Below are 18,398 nucleotides of genomic sequence, written 5' to 3' on the forward strand. Positions count from 1 at the left end.
TGAGAGGCCGGCAAGTGAGGCGGGGAACGTTGGAGTCTGCAGCAAGCAAGCCTCCCTGCTCGCTTCAGTGCCTGGCTGCCGGCCGCCATCTTGGCTGACAGTTAATTTGCATATACTCACTGATTAGCCAATGAAAAGGGTAGCGGTCGTACGCCAATTACCATGTTTCTCTTTTATTAGTGTAGATGCTTTACTTTAAACTTGAAAAGTATAAAGTAGAAAAATCAGCTTATGATAGAAGCGTCATAATAGTTATGTTTCTCTTAAATCAGTTGTTCGTAAATATATATTCTGCATATATTTTGGCAAATAAAATCTAGAACAAATATCATTACCAGATTTTATATGCATAATATTAACAACATTTCTATAATAAGAGAATATGTACCAATGGTTTTATCTAGGTAGTAAAATTATGATTATTTTTCTGTCCTTGTCTTCATCTGTTTTCTCTTTGTTCAATGAACATATAGTTATGCATTTTAAAATTATGAATCATGCACAAAACTGATAACACAGACAAGCCACAGACCAAACTGCCACCCAAATAACCATAATACAAACCAAAACAAGCATTGATAATTATTTCAGCTATTCAAAGGGTATCTTCTAAAGAAAATAATTTTAAATTACTCTTATATTTAGGAATATGTTATCCCTAAAGTATAACATAGTATGATTTTGACATTTGATTGTTTACACAAATGGAATTAATTTCAAAACATATGAAGCCTTATATGTTAATATAATATAAATGCATTATAAAATGTATTCATATTTTTAATTGCCATTTAAAATGAAAAAAGTATACTTTTAGAGGGAAATAAATAATTGTTAAGATTAATTAACCACAAAGATAAAGTTAATTTCATCCTTCACATTCTCAATCACTGGAATCCTGGGGTGTAAATTGTACTTATCACAACTTCTGACAGCCTTCCCCCACCCCCACCAACCCAACCTGTATCGGCCCAGTGATTATAGAATCCTTCTAATCCTTACTAAAAACTCTAAGCAAACTTCTTTTTCACTAATATTAAAGGTACCATAAAACCCAGAAAAACTACATGTCACAATACTCCCACTAACTCCAAATTTTTCTTGATTACTGAGAAAAATAAAAAAAGAGTGCTTTCACATATTGAAAATGCTTCAAAAAGCAACATCTGGTTGCACCCATTATTTTTTCCTAGAAAAATGGAGGCAATCAAAAGGTTACAATTCTACATTTTTTACAGCCATGTTTCATCGTCTTTTTTATTATAAAAGTTGTGAAGTTGTTGTGCTAGCACTTAAAATTAGTGAAATGTTGACCTTTTAGAAATAACCCAAATAAGGCACCCCCATCGTAATTCGTATTTTTAAATCTCTAATAGAGAGCAGTAAGAAAATACCATTTATCACAAGAGATAGGGCATATGTTCCTGAAAATTAGCCTTTGCCAATAATAAACTATGCAGAATGTTAAATTCTAGCTTAATCTCCATACCCAGATTGGAAATGAGATTATGGATTAATTATATTTACACAAATGCACGCATATGCATGAAATGCATGCATAGATACTGAGGTAGAGTATGTTCATTTCATAATCAAACCAAGTCAATGTTATAAACCAATAACATATTTCCCTAGAGTTCACTAAAGGAGAATATACACCTTAGTAACTTACTAGTAAAGATGTTTTTCAGACTATCAATCTATCAATCAATAAATGTAAGGTTAATCCTAGACTAAGATGTCTCTAAAAACATCCTTTATAATAAACATGTGAAGTAAATTATAAAAGAGGATCTGGTGTACTAATATGGAATGAAAGATTTAAAGAATGATTTAAGTCACTATAAAAATATTAAAGAATATTTATATGAACTTAATGTACAAAATAAACAGATTAAGTTTTAACTGATAAGTTATGCAGACATCACACAGATCACAGACTGCAATTAAATAAGATCAATCATATACATACACTATGTATGTGTATATCATATACACACTATATATGTACACATATACAGGGTGTCCCCCCAAAATGTATACACACTTTAATAGCTGATAGCTCAATTTTGAAAATGAAATATATTTTAATAAATGCTGCCTTTATAATTATTCAAAATATGTGTATACATTTTTTGGGACACCCTAGATGAGAAAAAGAGAATACAACATAACTAACATAAAAGGTCTATGCTAGAGGTTCAATCAATAAGAAAATGGCAGAGGTTGACAACTGACTAGTTCCACATTGCAAGGGTGTTTCTGTACCAACAGGAAAGGCAGGGGCAGGAACCAAGGGTCTAAGAGGACTATCTGTGTAATGCATCTATAGCAGTGATGGCGAACCTTTTGAGCTCGGCGTGTCAGCATTTTGAAAAACCCTAACTTAACTCTGGTGCCGTGTCACATATAGAAATTTTTTGATATTTGCAACCATAGTAAAACAAAGACTTATATTTTTGATATTTATTTTATATATTTAAATGCCATTTAACAAAGAAAAGTCAACCAAAAAAATGAGTTCGCGTGTCACCTGACACGCGTGTCATAGGTTCGCCATCACTGATCTATAGAGAGACATGTTGCTTCTGTGAGAATTGCTTTGCTAGTATAATTTCTTAATGTTCTTTAGAGTATAAACGTATTTATGATATCTTGTATGCCTTTGTACAAGCGTCTTATCTATGTTCTAAGAACAGGCACTATACTATTTAACTATTCTGTGTAACACCTAAATGTACTAACAGACTTGGCATTTTAATACTGTAAATAGCAGTGATCACAAGCATGTGTCAGGACTTCAAAAATAAAGACAACATCTTAATGATAAAGAAAAATAAGACCTTAAGGACTCATTTACAAACTTTTGTTTAAATATCTCTCTCTTCTCTCTTTCTCTCTTTCTCTCTCTCTCTCTCTCTCTCTCTCTCTCTCTCTCTCTCTCCTCTATGGATAGCAAAAGCACTAATTTTTATTTTCTTTTTAAAATCATTTTTTAAGAAAAAGTTCAAAAACAAACCATAATCCAAATAGAATATATGGATAATGATAAAATGGTCATTTGATCTAAGTAGAAAAAGCTTTCAAAAATTTACAAAAGAAAAACTAATTAAGAATTTAAATTAAATAAAATTTTTTTTACATGATTATTAAACACAGTAAAATGAAGAAAAATGACCATCACACTGGAAAGATTGCTAAACAGAATACCTGAATAAAATATTTAAGAGTGTGGTCAGGCCTAAAACCAAGGAAATGGACTAGAGTAATTCCAGGTTATATTTCAGGGATAATTACATCAATATGATCAAATTTACAGAGCATTTATTTTGGTGCAAATTAAAAGTCAGTATTTCAAACATATAAAATATTATATTTTAAATGAAGGAAAAATAATGATGGGTGCTCTTATTATGGTTAAACAGCTAAAGGAGAAAAAACAACTGAGTTTCTAATGATGCATTTTGAGCACTCCTTTTTTTTTAAGTTGATCATTCTTTTCTCACTAATCTTAATTGATATTATTTTTATACAGTTCTGTTTTAAACAGGTAATTACTAAACAATATCTCAAAGCAAAAAATGGGAAGTACCCCTCTTCTTTTAACTAAAAGTAAGATCTTTTCTTCAGTATGTCCTACAATGAGATAGAGATTTTTTTCTATACATCTAGGTAGTGTACACAATACATTGGAAAGTTTCTGAAATATGTTTCTTCCCTTCTAACAGGGTAAAAAGATCTATTATTTGTTGCTAGGGTTTCTTGGCCCAAATCCAAAGCAAGATGACCTTGTCCTTGAATAAAACAACAGGATATTGCTTCCTCTCTGGCCTCTCTGCTAGCTAGCACAGTGGAAAAACTTCCCCAAGAGATAAGTTTATTTCATCTCAGGAAATACATAAGTCATTATAAACACAATAAAGATCAGATACAAAAAAGGTGGAGTCTTAACCAAAAGAGGAATAACCTAACATCTATAATTAATCTTGGTGCTATTTTCTACATCGCTGAGGAAAATGAATCAATCAAATTACAGTAAAGATTCACTGTACCCAATGTTTACAGACAAGGTCAAATTGTCATGGTAGATCAAAGCAATGTTTTAAAAATTGAGTTTTCTTAAATCCACTCTAGTTAAAGATAGAAAGGGAAGGAAGTAAGAGGGTGGAAGAGGAGAGGTTACACAACTTTGCTGGATCCCGAAATGTGGTAATTAACTTGTCAGGTATCATAACATCTTCTTCCCCATCACCTTGATCAACCTGCTCTCCCTAACAAATCATTCCAACAGTGATTATCTCCCTATTATTCCCTCATGGCCTTCTGAATCCTCATGTCCTTCTACACCTTCCTGCCTTGGACCCTCATGTGCTATTCTTCCATCCTGGAAACTCCTTGTCTGTACAGTATTCTTAAACAGTTGACAAACAGTTTTGAATTCCAACCATATCCTAAATATATAACATGAGGAGGGGGGGGGGAATTTACTCAAGGTATGATTTCTCATCTAACTGAAAAGACCAAACCAATATACAAGCACCAATTAAAAGAATTAAGAAAACTGAGCATTGCATATTAAGTGCCACTAAATCATTATTCAGAGAAAGCAGAACTGAATATGAAGTGACAAAGAGCAAGTGAAACTTAAGCAAAGAGCACTGCAAGCTGGGAAACAGGAAAGAAAGTGAGCCTAAAGTGTTTGCAATCCGATCATCTTGTCCTAAATAAAAAAATCATAGTCGGAGGGAAAAATATGTTCAGAAGGGAGAGAATGTAGATGATAGAGGGCCTTTGTGATCAACAGGAATTTTGACATATGGTTAAGCTATATTACATCCTTCTTTATTAAGAGGGTTATGAAATAATGAAATTGATATTTATGGCTACAAATAAGCCATGTACAGTATGGACTTCAGAAAGGTGAGCATGAATTGGGCTCCAAGAGAGATGCAGACTTCACTAAAGCAGAAACAGGGGAGACAAAATATCAAGACTCTGTGCTTCCAATAGAGTTACAAGGGACCAAGGTCAGACTGTCAGAAATGACAACAGCAACAGAGGAAGCTGAGGCATTGAGTTTATAAAGAATTAAGCAGCAAAAATGAAAAGGTACATGATAGGGCCAAACACAAAAAAGGAGGAGGAATTGGGCTGAATGGCATCTATTTCTGATCATCCCAATTCAAGTCTCAAGATAATATCAAAAAAGAAAGAAACAGAAAGTAATATCAATAACACAGCCCAAGTAAGCAATGAAAAAAAATGGCAGAGCCAACAGACATGTCTCTCCCACTTATACAAGCTCTTCAGTCATATTACAGGGTTAAAATCACTGAAGAGTTCTCTATCAGAATGTCAATTAATAAAAAATATCAAAATTATTTTTTAAACTTAGTTAAAATAAGGCCTTATCCCACAATCATTAATGATGAACCTTATATGGTTTCTATTATGACTTGAGATATTAGCTGGTAATGGGTATGAAATCTTCATACTTAGCAAGACATTAAGAGAAAAGCATACAGAACTAGAAAGCAAACATCTGCAGTGTTTTTGACTAGATTTAAAGTTATGGGAAACCCAATTAGGATTTACAAAACTTTACTAAGCTTAAGCTTAATGATAAATATCTGAAAACCTCTTTTTTTGTGGAGGCAAAATGATTTTTTTAAATTGTTAATAAAGAAAAAGTGTGTGTCTGGGAAAAAAAAGGATAGATGCATTATTAATTGTATGTCAATATGTACTTTATAAAACTATTTTTATAAGTTTTATAAAATAATTTTGATCATATTATTGCTCTTTTATATTCAATGCTTAGAATGTCACAGATGCCAGGAAAAACAGTAGCAGGAGAAAAGCAAGTATTTTTTGCAAACCATGTGTTTCACTGATAGTTACGAGAGTTAATACCAGCTCTCATAACTCTAAATCAGGGGTGGGGAACATCAGGCCTGTGGGCCTTATAAGGCCCATGAAATCATTTGGTCTGGCCCTGCCAAGGCATTAGGGGTGAGTTAATTAAATAGTTCACCAAATATAGCAGGCTAATTTTTAAGTTGGTAATTTTGTACGGCCCTCGAATGATGTTATAAATACCCAAATGGCCCTTGGCAGAACAAAGGTTTCCCACCCCTGCTAAATCTACACGTCTAATTTTGACTAAATTTGTCTATATAAGGAGAGATATTATAGGTTCATGGTTAAAGAAAGACTGTGAAATCAGACAATGTAGGTTCCAATGATGATGGCTCCACCACTTACCAGTCTTTAAATATATATACTTTTTAAGTCTTGCTAAGCTTCAGTTTCATTATCTCCAAAAAGTTGATAATACACTTTTCTTTAAAAGGTTGTTGTAACTATTAAGTCAGATAATATGTAATATAGTGCCTGTCATATAATAGGTGCTCAAGAAGTGATAGCTATTGCTAAGTAAGCATTTTTTAAAAAAATATATTTTATTGATTTCTTACAGAGAGGAAGCGAGAGGGATAGAGAGTTAGAAACATCGATGAGAGAGAAACATCGATCAGCTGCCTCCTGCACACCCCCTATTGAGTATGTGCCTGCAACCAAGGTACATGCCCTTGACCGGAATCGAACCTGGGACCCCTGAGTCCACAGGCCGATGCTCTATCCATTGGGCCAAACCAGTTAGGGCAAGTAAGCATTTTCTTATATCAACCGCATTTAAAGTTTATTATCTAATTATGACTGAGGTTTTATTATAAGTATAGCATACTACATATATCCATAATTTCTAAAAAAAAATACAACTAGAAAATAAATGATCAGTTTGATGGTGTCAAGTTGATTTAAGTGATTCTTTTTTTTTGTTGTTTAATTTACAAAGTTTCAAAGTCATTCTCTACTGCAGACTTTTCAAAAGCATGCTTAAGGAATGCTATTCCCATTAGATAATCTGAGGCAGGCCAAAAAGAGGAGAGGCAGATAAAAAACAGAACGGTTGGTAAATAGAGCGATAACACCTTTAATGTTATCCCAAGGTTTTCCCCAACTTACTGAGCCTGGAAAACTTTTTTCATGTAACATCTATTAACAGTTTTCTTTTGGAAAATGCAGTATTACATTTTTTTCAATGTTAATAATCTCCTTTTATTTTAAAAATTCACAAAATCACAAGGTTCCTCTGAGGACTAACTGAAGGCACTACATGACTGTAAGAATAAAGCCCAGTACTGGCTGCATGTTGGGTAACACAGCATTCATCTCAGTATTATCAACTGACCAAATAGAATGGGGAGGGGGAGGAGAAATGATAAAATATTTAGAATTTACTACTTTAAAGGGTTAAATGAGACTTCCAATAAAAGAGAAATTCTAGATTTATTGTACACCTACCATGTGCCGGCAACTGAGATATGCACTGAGCCACACAGAAAATGAATAAAGAATAAAAGTCCAGAATCTGAAGATTCTAACAAAGTAGAATAACTGAGTTTACTATTTGTGCCCCCAATTTAATGTCTTTCTTTTTTCTTTTCAGTATTTCACTCCCTTCTGTAGTCAAAGAAACAAAGCCACTTAAGAAGTCACAAACATTTTGAAGAAGCAAAAACAGAAGTACTTGTGAATTTGCTAAATTTTACTCATTTAAAATTAGCTCTGATATTATGTTCATAAAGCCTTATAGGTCTAAAGAGGGCATTTTCTCTCCTTTTTGCTCTACAACTGTTTTCTGAGTCACCTATAATTATGCGAGAGCCAGAGTAATTATTCTCCTATTCAACTCCTTGCACATAATTTAAATCCTAAAGGTCTGTGCTTGAAACAACAAAGTCTAGATAATCAAAGGACTCATCAACAAGTATATAGCAAGATCTTCATATCATAAGCTGCCCACTCTGCTGCCTAGGACGGCCTGAGGTGGGAAATCATAGTACTTCAATTTGCAACAAAAGTACACAAGAAACACCACTCACGTGCTTTCCAAAAATTGCTTGATTCGCAGCTATTTTTAGGGCTAGGGGTACTTTGGTCGCAGCATTTCCCTAAATTTCAGTAAAATATAAACAAACATGCTTATTTAGGATTATCTGTGCCAACTGCTGGTTTTCACATATCTAGTAAGACTTTTCCTCCCCTACCAGTTTTAACAATTCTTTGTTCAAGAAAATTATAGTATTGTTAATAAATACTCACTCCCTCCATCTTGAGAAATGATATATGGAAAAAGGTAAACAAAACCCCTGTGATTTAGACTTTGCTTCTAAGGGTCCTCACGTATAGTTTCAGTAATACTTTCACTTCATCCTGAAAAAAACCATGACTACAGAGCAGCGTCACTTCAAAGACCCTGTTAATAAAATCATAAAATCGAACGCTAGTGGAACTTCTCGAGGGCAACCTTTCCTATTAGAGAAATTAAGTAGAAGGCTGGTCTTTTTTTGCATTTGATCCGAAGAGATTTAATGAGTGAGGTACCACAGGATCTCATGAGGAGGGGGCTGGGCTCTCGGCGCAGCATCATAACATGCTTTCAACACAACCACTGACTTAAGAACATCCTGGGGTTCATCAGGAAAGTGAGATCATGCCAATGGAGTCACTTCATCTAAGAAAATCTCTTGGGTTTAGGCAATCATTTTGTTCATAATGATGAACAAAACCAAATTATACACGTACACCTAAGCATCTTATACTCCAAACTCATGGCTTTCTGTCTATAAGTTTCTGAAGCCTCAGTGATTTATCTCCATTTTTGAGTTGAACATTTCACCCTTTTTGGAATATGTAAAAGATAAATCCTATACCCTAATATAATGCCTCCTAGATTCCAGGATGTGAAAACAGACATTTCAAAAATACTTAGGCTAATGCTATATACTAGTATGCTGCCCACATTTATGCACTTTCATTTTGGGGATCTAAATATATACACACATATAAAACATATGCATTAGCATGATGGCAGAAACTTCCACCATGCACATAAAAGTAGCACCGTGAGAACTCACATTCCTGGAACAGGAGGCTGAGACGTGGTGTCAGCCATAGAAAGTGCTTCTCACAAACAGCAGTAGCTGCCTGTGGGGTTCCAGCATGACAAATGCATAGCTGACTCATGGGATCAATTATACAAAAGCAGCACTTGTGGCGTTAAAAACAATATTCTGTGTGTTCATCTCCTATTAAAACAGGTTAAGAAGTCAAAGGAGTCCCACCAATCATTTGGTTAGCAAATCAATAAGCAAAGCTCTCCCTCCCTCATTCAAACCTCCATGTGAATCCCTTACACTAGACACCGGTTCCCAGTAACCTTTTCCATGATCTCTCATTAAATTCAATTAAAAAAACCTACTCGAGTATTAAGTTAAAGATGAAATGTCAAGCTGTAATTTTTGATCATAAAAATCAGCTGTCCAATATTCCTCAATGTTCCTAATTTTGCTTTAAACAAATTGTTGGTCTTGTTTTAAAAAAATATTTTTTTAAATCATGACAAAAATTGGAAGAACAAGCCAGTTGTAACTTACCCTCCCGCCTCCAAGCGGACTATCATACCTTCTAAAAAACCTGTTTTCCCTGAGGAGAAGCAGCAATAATTCCCATTTTAAAGCAGTTCTCTATGACGTGCTCCCGGAGCACAAGCAGCATTTGCGATACTTACTGAGTGTTTCTCCTGCTGGCCCATAACTCCATGGTTAGCTGGGATTGCTAGTGGTTTCATAATGAAGAAACATATGCTGAACTGAATTTACACATCATGTACCAATCTCTCATGGATGGCAAGTCACCCTCTACAGCATTAAATTAAAAGAAAGGAGGAAAAGAAAAGGAAAAGGAAAAAAAAAAAAAAAGAGGGAGGAGGAAACCATGCGGCAGCTTAAAGTGTCACTACTGGCAAGCTTAAAAAAACCCTCACACTTGTAGACCAGAAAAGGAATCCGAGCCACGGTGTTCGTCTCCATTTTTATAACATTGGAACTCTAACCATCTTGGGCTCTGACAAGGCTGAGGAAACCTTAGACAGCTCTCAGTCTTCCCAGAGAAGATCATTTCGGAGACTGAAGAACGAGAGGCAAAAGAAAAGGAGGAAAGAAAAAAAAAAAAAGCTAAAATGGCTGACTGCACACAGACTCCCCTCGAAAAGGCTTCATACAGAATTATAGTAGTCAGGGTGGTATGAGAACCGGTCTCTAGCATTCAGCCAAGCATTGTTAATACTCTTGTTTCATTTGCAATCACACAGACGAACCCCTTCAACCAACAAAAAAGGAGAAGAGAAAAAGAAAGAAAGAAAAACCAGGGCAGAGCGTGTGAATCGGGACCTCCTCCCTAGCTGCTAATGATGCTGACAGAGTGGTGACCAGTGATCTCTGTCCCACTCCACTAACCAAGTTTGCACAATTAATCTTAGCAGCATGACACTGATGGACATTTAATTTAATGATGTCTGTCTCTCACAACACAAGCATGACTGCTAGCGAGAGTCACTAACACACACACACGGCACATGCACACACACACACACACACACACAATCTCGAGAAACATGAGTCTGAATGCAATACACCAATATAATTACATTATTGTGCTTACTTTGGAGGACCATGGCTGCAGGCAGTTGGCATAGCAACGCACAAGGAAAGCCATTTCCTGGGTAGAGAGAAAGCTTCCTTTCCTAAATAAAAAATTCCTCTTAGGAAACAAACGGCATTGCTGCTTCCTGCAGAAAGCAAGACACTGTAGTCTGTCTCTTAACCTGCAAGGCTCACACTCAATGCAGTTCTAGTGATGTAAGTAGATTTCTCTCTCACCCTCCCTCTCCCCCTATACACTGAAATATTCAGCTCAAATGGAACGCACATTCCTTAAGGCTCGCCCCCTCCTCTACTTAACCATTTCACTCATTAAGGTAGCGATGGACAATTCAGATAAAGTAACAAGCTCTTGCCTGTGTTATATCAGCGGCTGTAGGTTAAGCAAGTCTCAGAGGGATGGAATCCATTGATTGCTGACTCCAAATAATATCACTGAAGACAGGGTGGGAAAACGGAGCAAGGACTTACTTGAACAGCTTTGAACTAAAACATGATTTTGCACCAAGGTGAAGATAAAGGAATGGAAGTGACCGCTTCCCCACCCTCAGGTATCACTGTGCTACAGGAAATAAGTATCTATTAAAAATTTACAAAATGCACATTTAACAAGCTTTATACAAATTTAGAAGATGTGATTTTTCACAAACACTCACACACACACACACACACACACACACAATCTCGAGAATCATGAGTCTGAATGCAATACACCAATATAATTACATTATTGTGCTTACTTTGGAGGACCATGGCTGCAGGCAGTTGGCATAGCAACGCACAAGGAAAGCCATTTCCTGGGTAGAGAGAAAGCTTCCTTTCCTAAATAAAAAATTCCTCTTAGGAAACAAACGGCATTGCTGCTTCCTGCAGAAAGCAAGACACTGTAGTCTGTCTCTTAACCTGCAAGGCTCACACTCAATGCAGTTCTAGTGATGTAAGTAGATTTCTCTCTCACCCTCCCTCTCCCCCTATACACTGAAATATTCAGCTCAAATGGAACGCACATTCCTTAAGGCTCGCCCCCTCCTCTACTTAACCATTTCACTCATTAAGGTAGCGATGGACAATTCAGATAAAGTAACAAGCTCTTGCCTGTGTTATATCAGCGGCTGTAGGTTAAGCAAGTCTCAGAGGGATGGAATCCATTGATTGCTGACTCCAAATAATATCACTGAAGACAGGGTGAGAAAACGGAGCAAGGACTTACTTGAACAGCTTTGAACTAAAACATGATTTTGCACCAAGGTGAAGATAAAGGAATGGAAGTGACCGCTTCCCCACCCTCAGGTATCACTGTGCTACAGGAAATAAGTATCTATTAAAAATTTACAAAATGCACATTTAACAAGCTTTATACAAATTTAGAATATGTGATTTTTCACAAACACACACACACACACACACACACACACACACACACGGCGCCTTGCAAATAATATCAAAATAAACCCACTTGGGGTTTTTAAAAAAGAGCTCCAATTTAATTTAATTATATCATAAACTCTTAATTTCACCTATGTAAGTTGCTTGAAAGACATCATAGTTGACAAGAAATAAGGACGTTTTAACTCTGAAGCATGGGTCAGTTTCTTATAGTCAAATCTATAAATGGTATACATAATAGAACATAGATATGAAAAATCTAGCAACTTTAATATTCAACTTTGGAATTATCAGTACTTGCTAATCTGTATTTCTTGCCTACCTACCTAACACTGCACCCATCCTAGTCTCTTTGCTTATACCCCTCATATTTAAAGGCAACCATTCTCTCCACATCACTATGTTGGATCCTTCTCCCCATCCATCTCCAACAGACCCCTTTCATAGACTTCTAACATTATCCATCTTCCCTCTTTCTCCACATATATTCAACATCTCCCCCTTAACTAGAGATTATCTGCACTGGCTTTTAAATATGTTCAGGCATCTCTCAACTCAAAAACAAAACCCAGAAACCTTCTATGAATCCTACATGCTCCCATGGCTACAGTCTAATCCCGTCCCCACTTCACAATCAAATCTCTCAAGAATTACCTACTTTGATTTCCACCATTTCCTCACTCCACGCACGCCGCAGATGAGCAGATGCAGGACCATCAGGGTTCTGTTATATAATTTATACATCTAGGAGTTATCCTCACCACCTTTCTCCATGTCCGATCCATCAAAATATCCATTAATTAAATTCTCCACCTTGTTTCAAGTTTAGATTTCTTTTGACCTCTGCTACCATCCCACACCGATCATTATTTTTGCCTTGAAAATTCCAAAAGTCTCTTTATTGATCTGTCTCGATTGAATTCTAACCCCACCCACCCAACAGGTTTAACAAACTACCTCCTGGGATCTTTTAAAAACTAAAATCTTATCATTTCGATTGAATCCCTTAAGACTCTTTTTCAAATTAAAACACATGCTCTCAGTATAGACTAAGACTCTTATTAATATCTGCAAGATGTATGATTTCAACACTTACACCGTGCTCATGGCCTCTAAGTCACCTGGGCTGCCCAGCTTCCTTGAATGAGCAAGGGGACCTTTTCACATGTTGATTCCTCTCTGGGCCTAAAGCTCTCCTTCACCCTCCCTTTCCTGATTGACTCCTACTCCACCCTCAAAAACATACTGGTGAAATGCCCTCAAAGTTATCAAGATACTGTGTATCACTTCCCTGTAGGGCTTATTAGAGTTGTGATTTTATATTTAATCATGGAATTATTTAAGGAGTAGTGTCTGCTTCCCCTGCTACACTCTAATCTCCATGCTGGTTGGTACTGTGTTTGTGAGCCCCTGTACCTAGCATGGTTTATATCGCAGGCACTCACATTTTCTTGAATGAATAAACTCTCCACTGACTGGGAATGGACATTAGCAAGGTCATATCTGAACCTGTAAACTAGTTCCTATCAAAATTTCAAATACTTTTCTTTAATAGACAAATTATTTCAAAGTAAATGGTACTGATCTTTGACAAAGGAGAAAGGGCAATATAATACAGTAAAGATAGTCTCCTCAACAAATGGTACTGGAACAATTGGACATCAACTAGCAAAAAGAAAAAAGAAAAAGACACAAACCTTATACCCTTCACAAAAATTAATCAAAATGGATCACAGACCTAAATGTCAAATGCAAAACTATAAAATTCATACAATAATGGGATAGCAGGAGAAAACCTAGAAGAATTTAGGTATGGTAATGCCTTTTTAGATACAATAGCAAAGACAGGATCCATGATAAAATCATTGATAAGCTAGACATCATTAAAATTAAAGACATCTGGATCTGTGAAAGATTATTGTAAGAAAATTAGAAGACAAGCCATAGACTAAGAGAAAATATATGCAAAAGACACTTCTGATAAAGTACTCATCAAGAATATAGAAAGAACACTTAAAACTGAACAATAAGACAAAACAATTAAAAAATGGGCCAAAGACCTTAATAGATGTGTCATCAAAGAAGATATATGAATGGTAATTAAGCATATGAAAAGATGCCCTGCACTTTTCACAGTAATAATGAATCACACTTAATATTAATATATGTTCATTTTTTTATAATATTTATCTGTAATATCTATAGTGTTTACCCATAGATTTCAATGTGCTCTGCAAACATGTAATTAAGCATGGTTAAAACAACAATAAGATACCACAATATGCCTATTAAAATGGTCAAAATCCAAAACACTGAAACACCAGATGCTGGTGAGGATGTGGAACAAAAGGAACTCTCATTCACTGGAAGAGAAGGTGGTGGTTTCTTATAAAACTAAACATAGCACCATATAATCCAGCAATTACACTGCTTGGTGTTTACCCAAATGAGTTAAAAACGTATGTCCACATAAAACCTGCATATGAATATGTATATTCATAATCTTTGTATTCATAATTTATTTATATTCATAATCTCATAAGCTTTATTCATAATTGCCAAAACTTGGAAGCTACCAAGAGGTCTTTTGGTAGGTTAATGGATAAACTGCAGTACATCAAGACAATGGAATATCGTTCAGCACTAAAAATAGAGTCATCATGCCATGAAAAGGCACAGAAAAACCTTATAAATGCATAACCCTAAGTCAGTGGTTCTTAACCTTCTGGCCCTTTAAATACAGTTCCTCATGTTGTGACCCAACCATAAAATTATTTTCGTTGCTACTTCATAACTGTAATGTTGCTACTGTTATGAATCCTAATGTAAATATCTGATATGCAGGATGGTCTTAGGCGACCCCTGTGAAAGGGTCGTTCGACCGCCAAAGGGGTCGCGACCCACAGGTTGAGAACCGCTGCTAAGTGAAAGAAGCCAATTGGAGGGAGATAAATAGATGGAGCACAGAAGATTTTTAGGGCAGAGAAAATACTCTGTATGATACCATATGATGCAGATATATGCCATACGCATTTGTCCAAACCCACAGAATGTACAGCACCAAGAATGAACCCTACGGTAAAGTGGGGACTTTGAGTGACTATGAAATGTCAATGTAGGTTCTTCCTCGGTTAAAAAAAAAAAGTATCATTCTGGTGAATGATGCTGATATTAGGGGAGGCTATGTATGTGTGGGGGAATATGGGGAGTATCTGTATCTTTCCCTCAATTTTGTTGTAAACCTAAAATTGCTCTAAAAAATAGTGGGTTGTTTTTTTTAAATAAATGGTGTCAAAAGAGAGAAACAACCTCATGTCCATCTATGAATGAATATTTAAACAAAATGTGGTATATACAGAGAATGGGATATTATTCAGTCTTAAAAAGTAACAAAATTCTGTTACAAGCTCCATGGATCAACCTTGAAGACACTATGCAGAGTGAAATAATCAAGTCACAAAGGGACCAATACTGTATAATTCCACATATATGAAGTACCGAAGAGTCATCAAGTGAATAGAGAGAAACAAATGGTGGTTGTCAGGAGCTGAGGGTAGGGGGTAAATAATAATGGGAATGAAGTTTCAGTTTGAGAGGATGAAAAAAATTCTGGAGATGATGGTGGCAGTGGTTGCATCACAATGTGAATGTACTTAATACTACTGAATTGTACACTTAAAAAGGTGGTTAAAATGACCAATTTAAATGTTACGTATATTTTACCACAATATAAAAAAAGTAAACGGCAACTCAAGAACGAAATAATCAAGTTCTACAACTTTCGTCCATCTAGCCCATGTGACAAAAACTCTTCTCCTAGTTTACATCAAATTACCCCCATGCTGAGGGTGCCAGCGAAGGTTTCCCATTGCCTGCCTGCCTCTGGAGAAAACTAACGGAATCGGGGAACCTGACAGATGAAGTCAGGAAATCACACTTCCTCAGGCACGGATGCTTTTCTGTGCTAAGACTAGGTGTGATTTCTCTCACAACCTGGCTCCATGCCTACAACCTACGTATCTTAAAACTCATGATTGTAACACTGAAATTTTACTATCCATACTACCTTGTACACTGAAGCACAATTATGCCAGATTATACATAGTATGCCACACAGTGCGTAAGAAATGAAATATAAACTGAAGGTTGAAGAGAATCCCTTATTACAGATTTTACACAATAAATAAATCACGCTTACCTGAAATAGCCTTAATTTGATGACATATTTATCCCATTCGTTAACTACCTAGACTTAGCAAGTAGCATTAAATAGACCCAGCTAGAAAAAGGGCCATGTAACAACTTTCTGTCCCTGTGTCATGAACAACTAATGACTTCTAATTATCAGCAACAATGATCCAAAAGACAGAGATTACATACATAGTTTAGGAAACTACTAAATGCAAAACCTTTCCGTGCTAAATTTAATGCCATTCTATTCACATATTTCGTCACCTAAAGTATTCCCTTTTTAATTACTGTGAACTTGAGAAAAATGGTCCATTCTTCTCAGTAATAATGAATCACACTTAATATTAATATGTATTCATTTATTTATAATATTTATTTGTAATACCTATAGTGTTTACCCATAGATTTCAATGTGCTCTGCAAACATGTAATTAAACATGGTCAAAACCCAAGGGAAGCAATAAAATAATGTATTCATCTTTCATAGGAAAATTAAGTATATATGGTTACAGAGTTAGCAATTTGGAAGAATATAAAATAGAACTCCAGGTTGCTAATATAATTTACTTCACTTATCCACTATATATTGATTTCTTCCCTCTTCCCCTTATCCCAAAGGAAAAGCTATAGAGGTTGGAGAAAATCTGTGGGAGAGGCAGAAACAATTTATTCCTTGACATCCAGAAACAAGAAATTTTACAATTTTGATTCCTAATGTTTTATTATTCACCAAATAAATAACATTAAAAAATGCTATTTTCTCTATGAATACACCAAACCAATTAAGCACTAAGCAAATGCAAAATTAAGTTACTGTATTAGGTTTGGTCAGAAGTTTTAGTTCTCTTTTTCTAAACTAAATATCCCCCCATTAGTATTATAATTTTTTTCTAAAAGAAGTTGCTTATCTGACAAATTCTTTTTAAAAAAATATATATTTTATTGATTTTTTACAGAGAGGAAGGGAGAGGGATAGAGAGTTAGAAACATCAACGAGAGAGAAACATCGATCAGCTGCCTCCTGCACACTCCCCACTGGGGATGTGCCGGCAACCAAGGTACATGCCCTTGACCGGAATCGAACCCGGGACCCTTCAGTCCGCAGGCCGACGCACTATCCACTGAGCCAAACCAGTCAGGCCTGACAAATTCTTTATACGTGTAATTCAAGCCTATATTTCACATAATGTATTCCATCCTTGGGTGCAACTCTGACAGGTCTTCCACACATATCCTTTCAAAGCAAGCATAGAAGAAATCCGGCTAAAGTTTTATTTTTTTTCTACTTTGACCAAATAAAATGGTAATTTGAGTACATTGTTAAAAATAATTTAATTATTAAATAAAATGAGAGACTGATACATAATAATTACTGAACAATTATCTGAGTTGAATTAAAACACAGACTTTAGAAATACAGGAAACCTGTTACTTGAATTAGCACTTAGATCTAATTGAGAGTCCAAGAAAGATCACCCAGAAATACTCCAAAAATATGTTCCAAAGAAATATTGAAGCTATTTTTCTTTAGTGAAAGTTTCTAACAAACTGTTTATGTTGTATCTGATTCATAGTTGGAAAAATATGCAATAACCTATTCATAATAAACAATGCTCAATACAGGAGTAAAGGTAGGTTTATAGTTGCCAGTATGCAAAACAGAATTTATTCTTGTGTTATTACTTATTAATTATTGTATTACTTTCCATTTGACCAACTGTAAACCTACTTTTGTCCCACTCCGTTTTTAGAGAAAAAATGAGATTGTATGAGATGAAGACGTGAAGAAAAACAAAATAAAGAAGCCTGTAAGTCTGTGAGAAATTCCACATAAAGAATGGGCCTTTTAAAAATACAATTATTTAAAAACTGAGCAGGCTTTAATAGCTCATTTAACAAAGCTTACATCATTTCCTAGAACCTACTTAAGAAAAGAGCAGACCTCATCTTGAAGTGCTCAAGGTTGCAGAGGTGGACAGAACTTGTACAGGAGTTGCAAGTCATTCCACTGCTTTTTCTAGGGACAAGGGCTTCAAACTGGGCTCCTTACCATAGTATTTCTTAAGGCAACACTCTGAACGTAAACAGCAATTACTATTTTTATTACTAATTTAGCATGTAACATATCCCCTTATGATTAATGTGTTTGCACAAACAATGAATTGTTTAATTATGGCTCTTTTTTTTTATTTAGTGATTTGAGAGGGGGAAGGGAGGAAGGGAAAAGGAAGGAGGGAAGGAGGGAAGGAGGGAGGG

The 18,398-nt window shown here is 35.5% G+C and overlaps 1 protein-coding gene across 13 annotated transcripts in view; it reads right to left on the bottom strand.

Annotated features, from left to right (window-relative positions):
• Window positions 1-18,398, bottom strand: part of RAPGEF2 (Rap guanine nucleotide exchange factor (GEF) 2) — a 247,394-nt gene that overhangs the window by 83,440 nt on the left and 145,556 nt on the right. The window contains exon 1 of one of the 13 annotated variants that reach the window (XM_014535004.1): window positions 10,567-10,737. The exons of 10 other annotated variants lie outside the window; for them this stretch is intronic. In XM_014535004.1, coding sequence (XP_014390490.1) covers window positions 10,567-10,620 — 54 coding nt within the window. In that variant the 5' untranslated portion in view covers window positions 10,621-10,737. Of the gene's footprint in view, window positions 1-9,634; window positions 10,047-10,566; window positions 10,738-18,398 lie in introns of those variants that run through there. 2 more of the 13 variants (XM_014535003.1, XM_005860525.2) reach the window with 2 other exon arrangements.

This window comes from Myotis brandtii, unplaced genomic scaffold (genome assembly GCF_000412655.1).
Source record: "Myotis brandtii unplaced genomic scaffold, ASM41265v1 scaffold136, whole genome shotgun sequence".
Classification (NCBI taxonomy): Eukaryota; Metazoa; Chordata; class Mammalia; order Chiroptera; family Vespertilionidae; genus Myotis; species Myotis brandtii.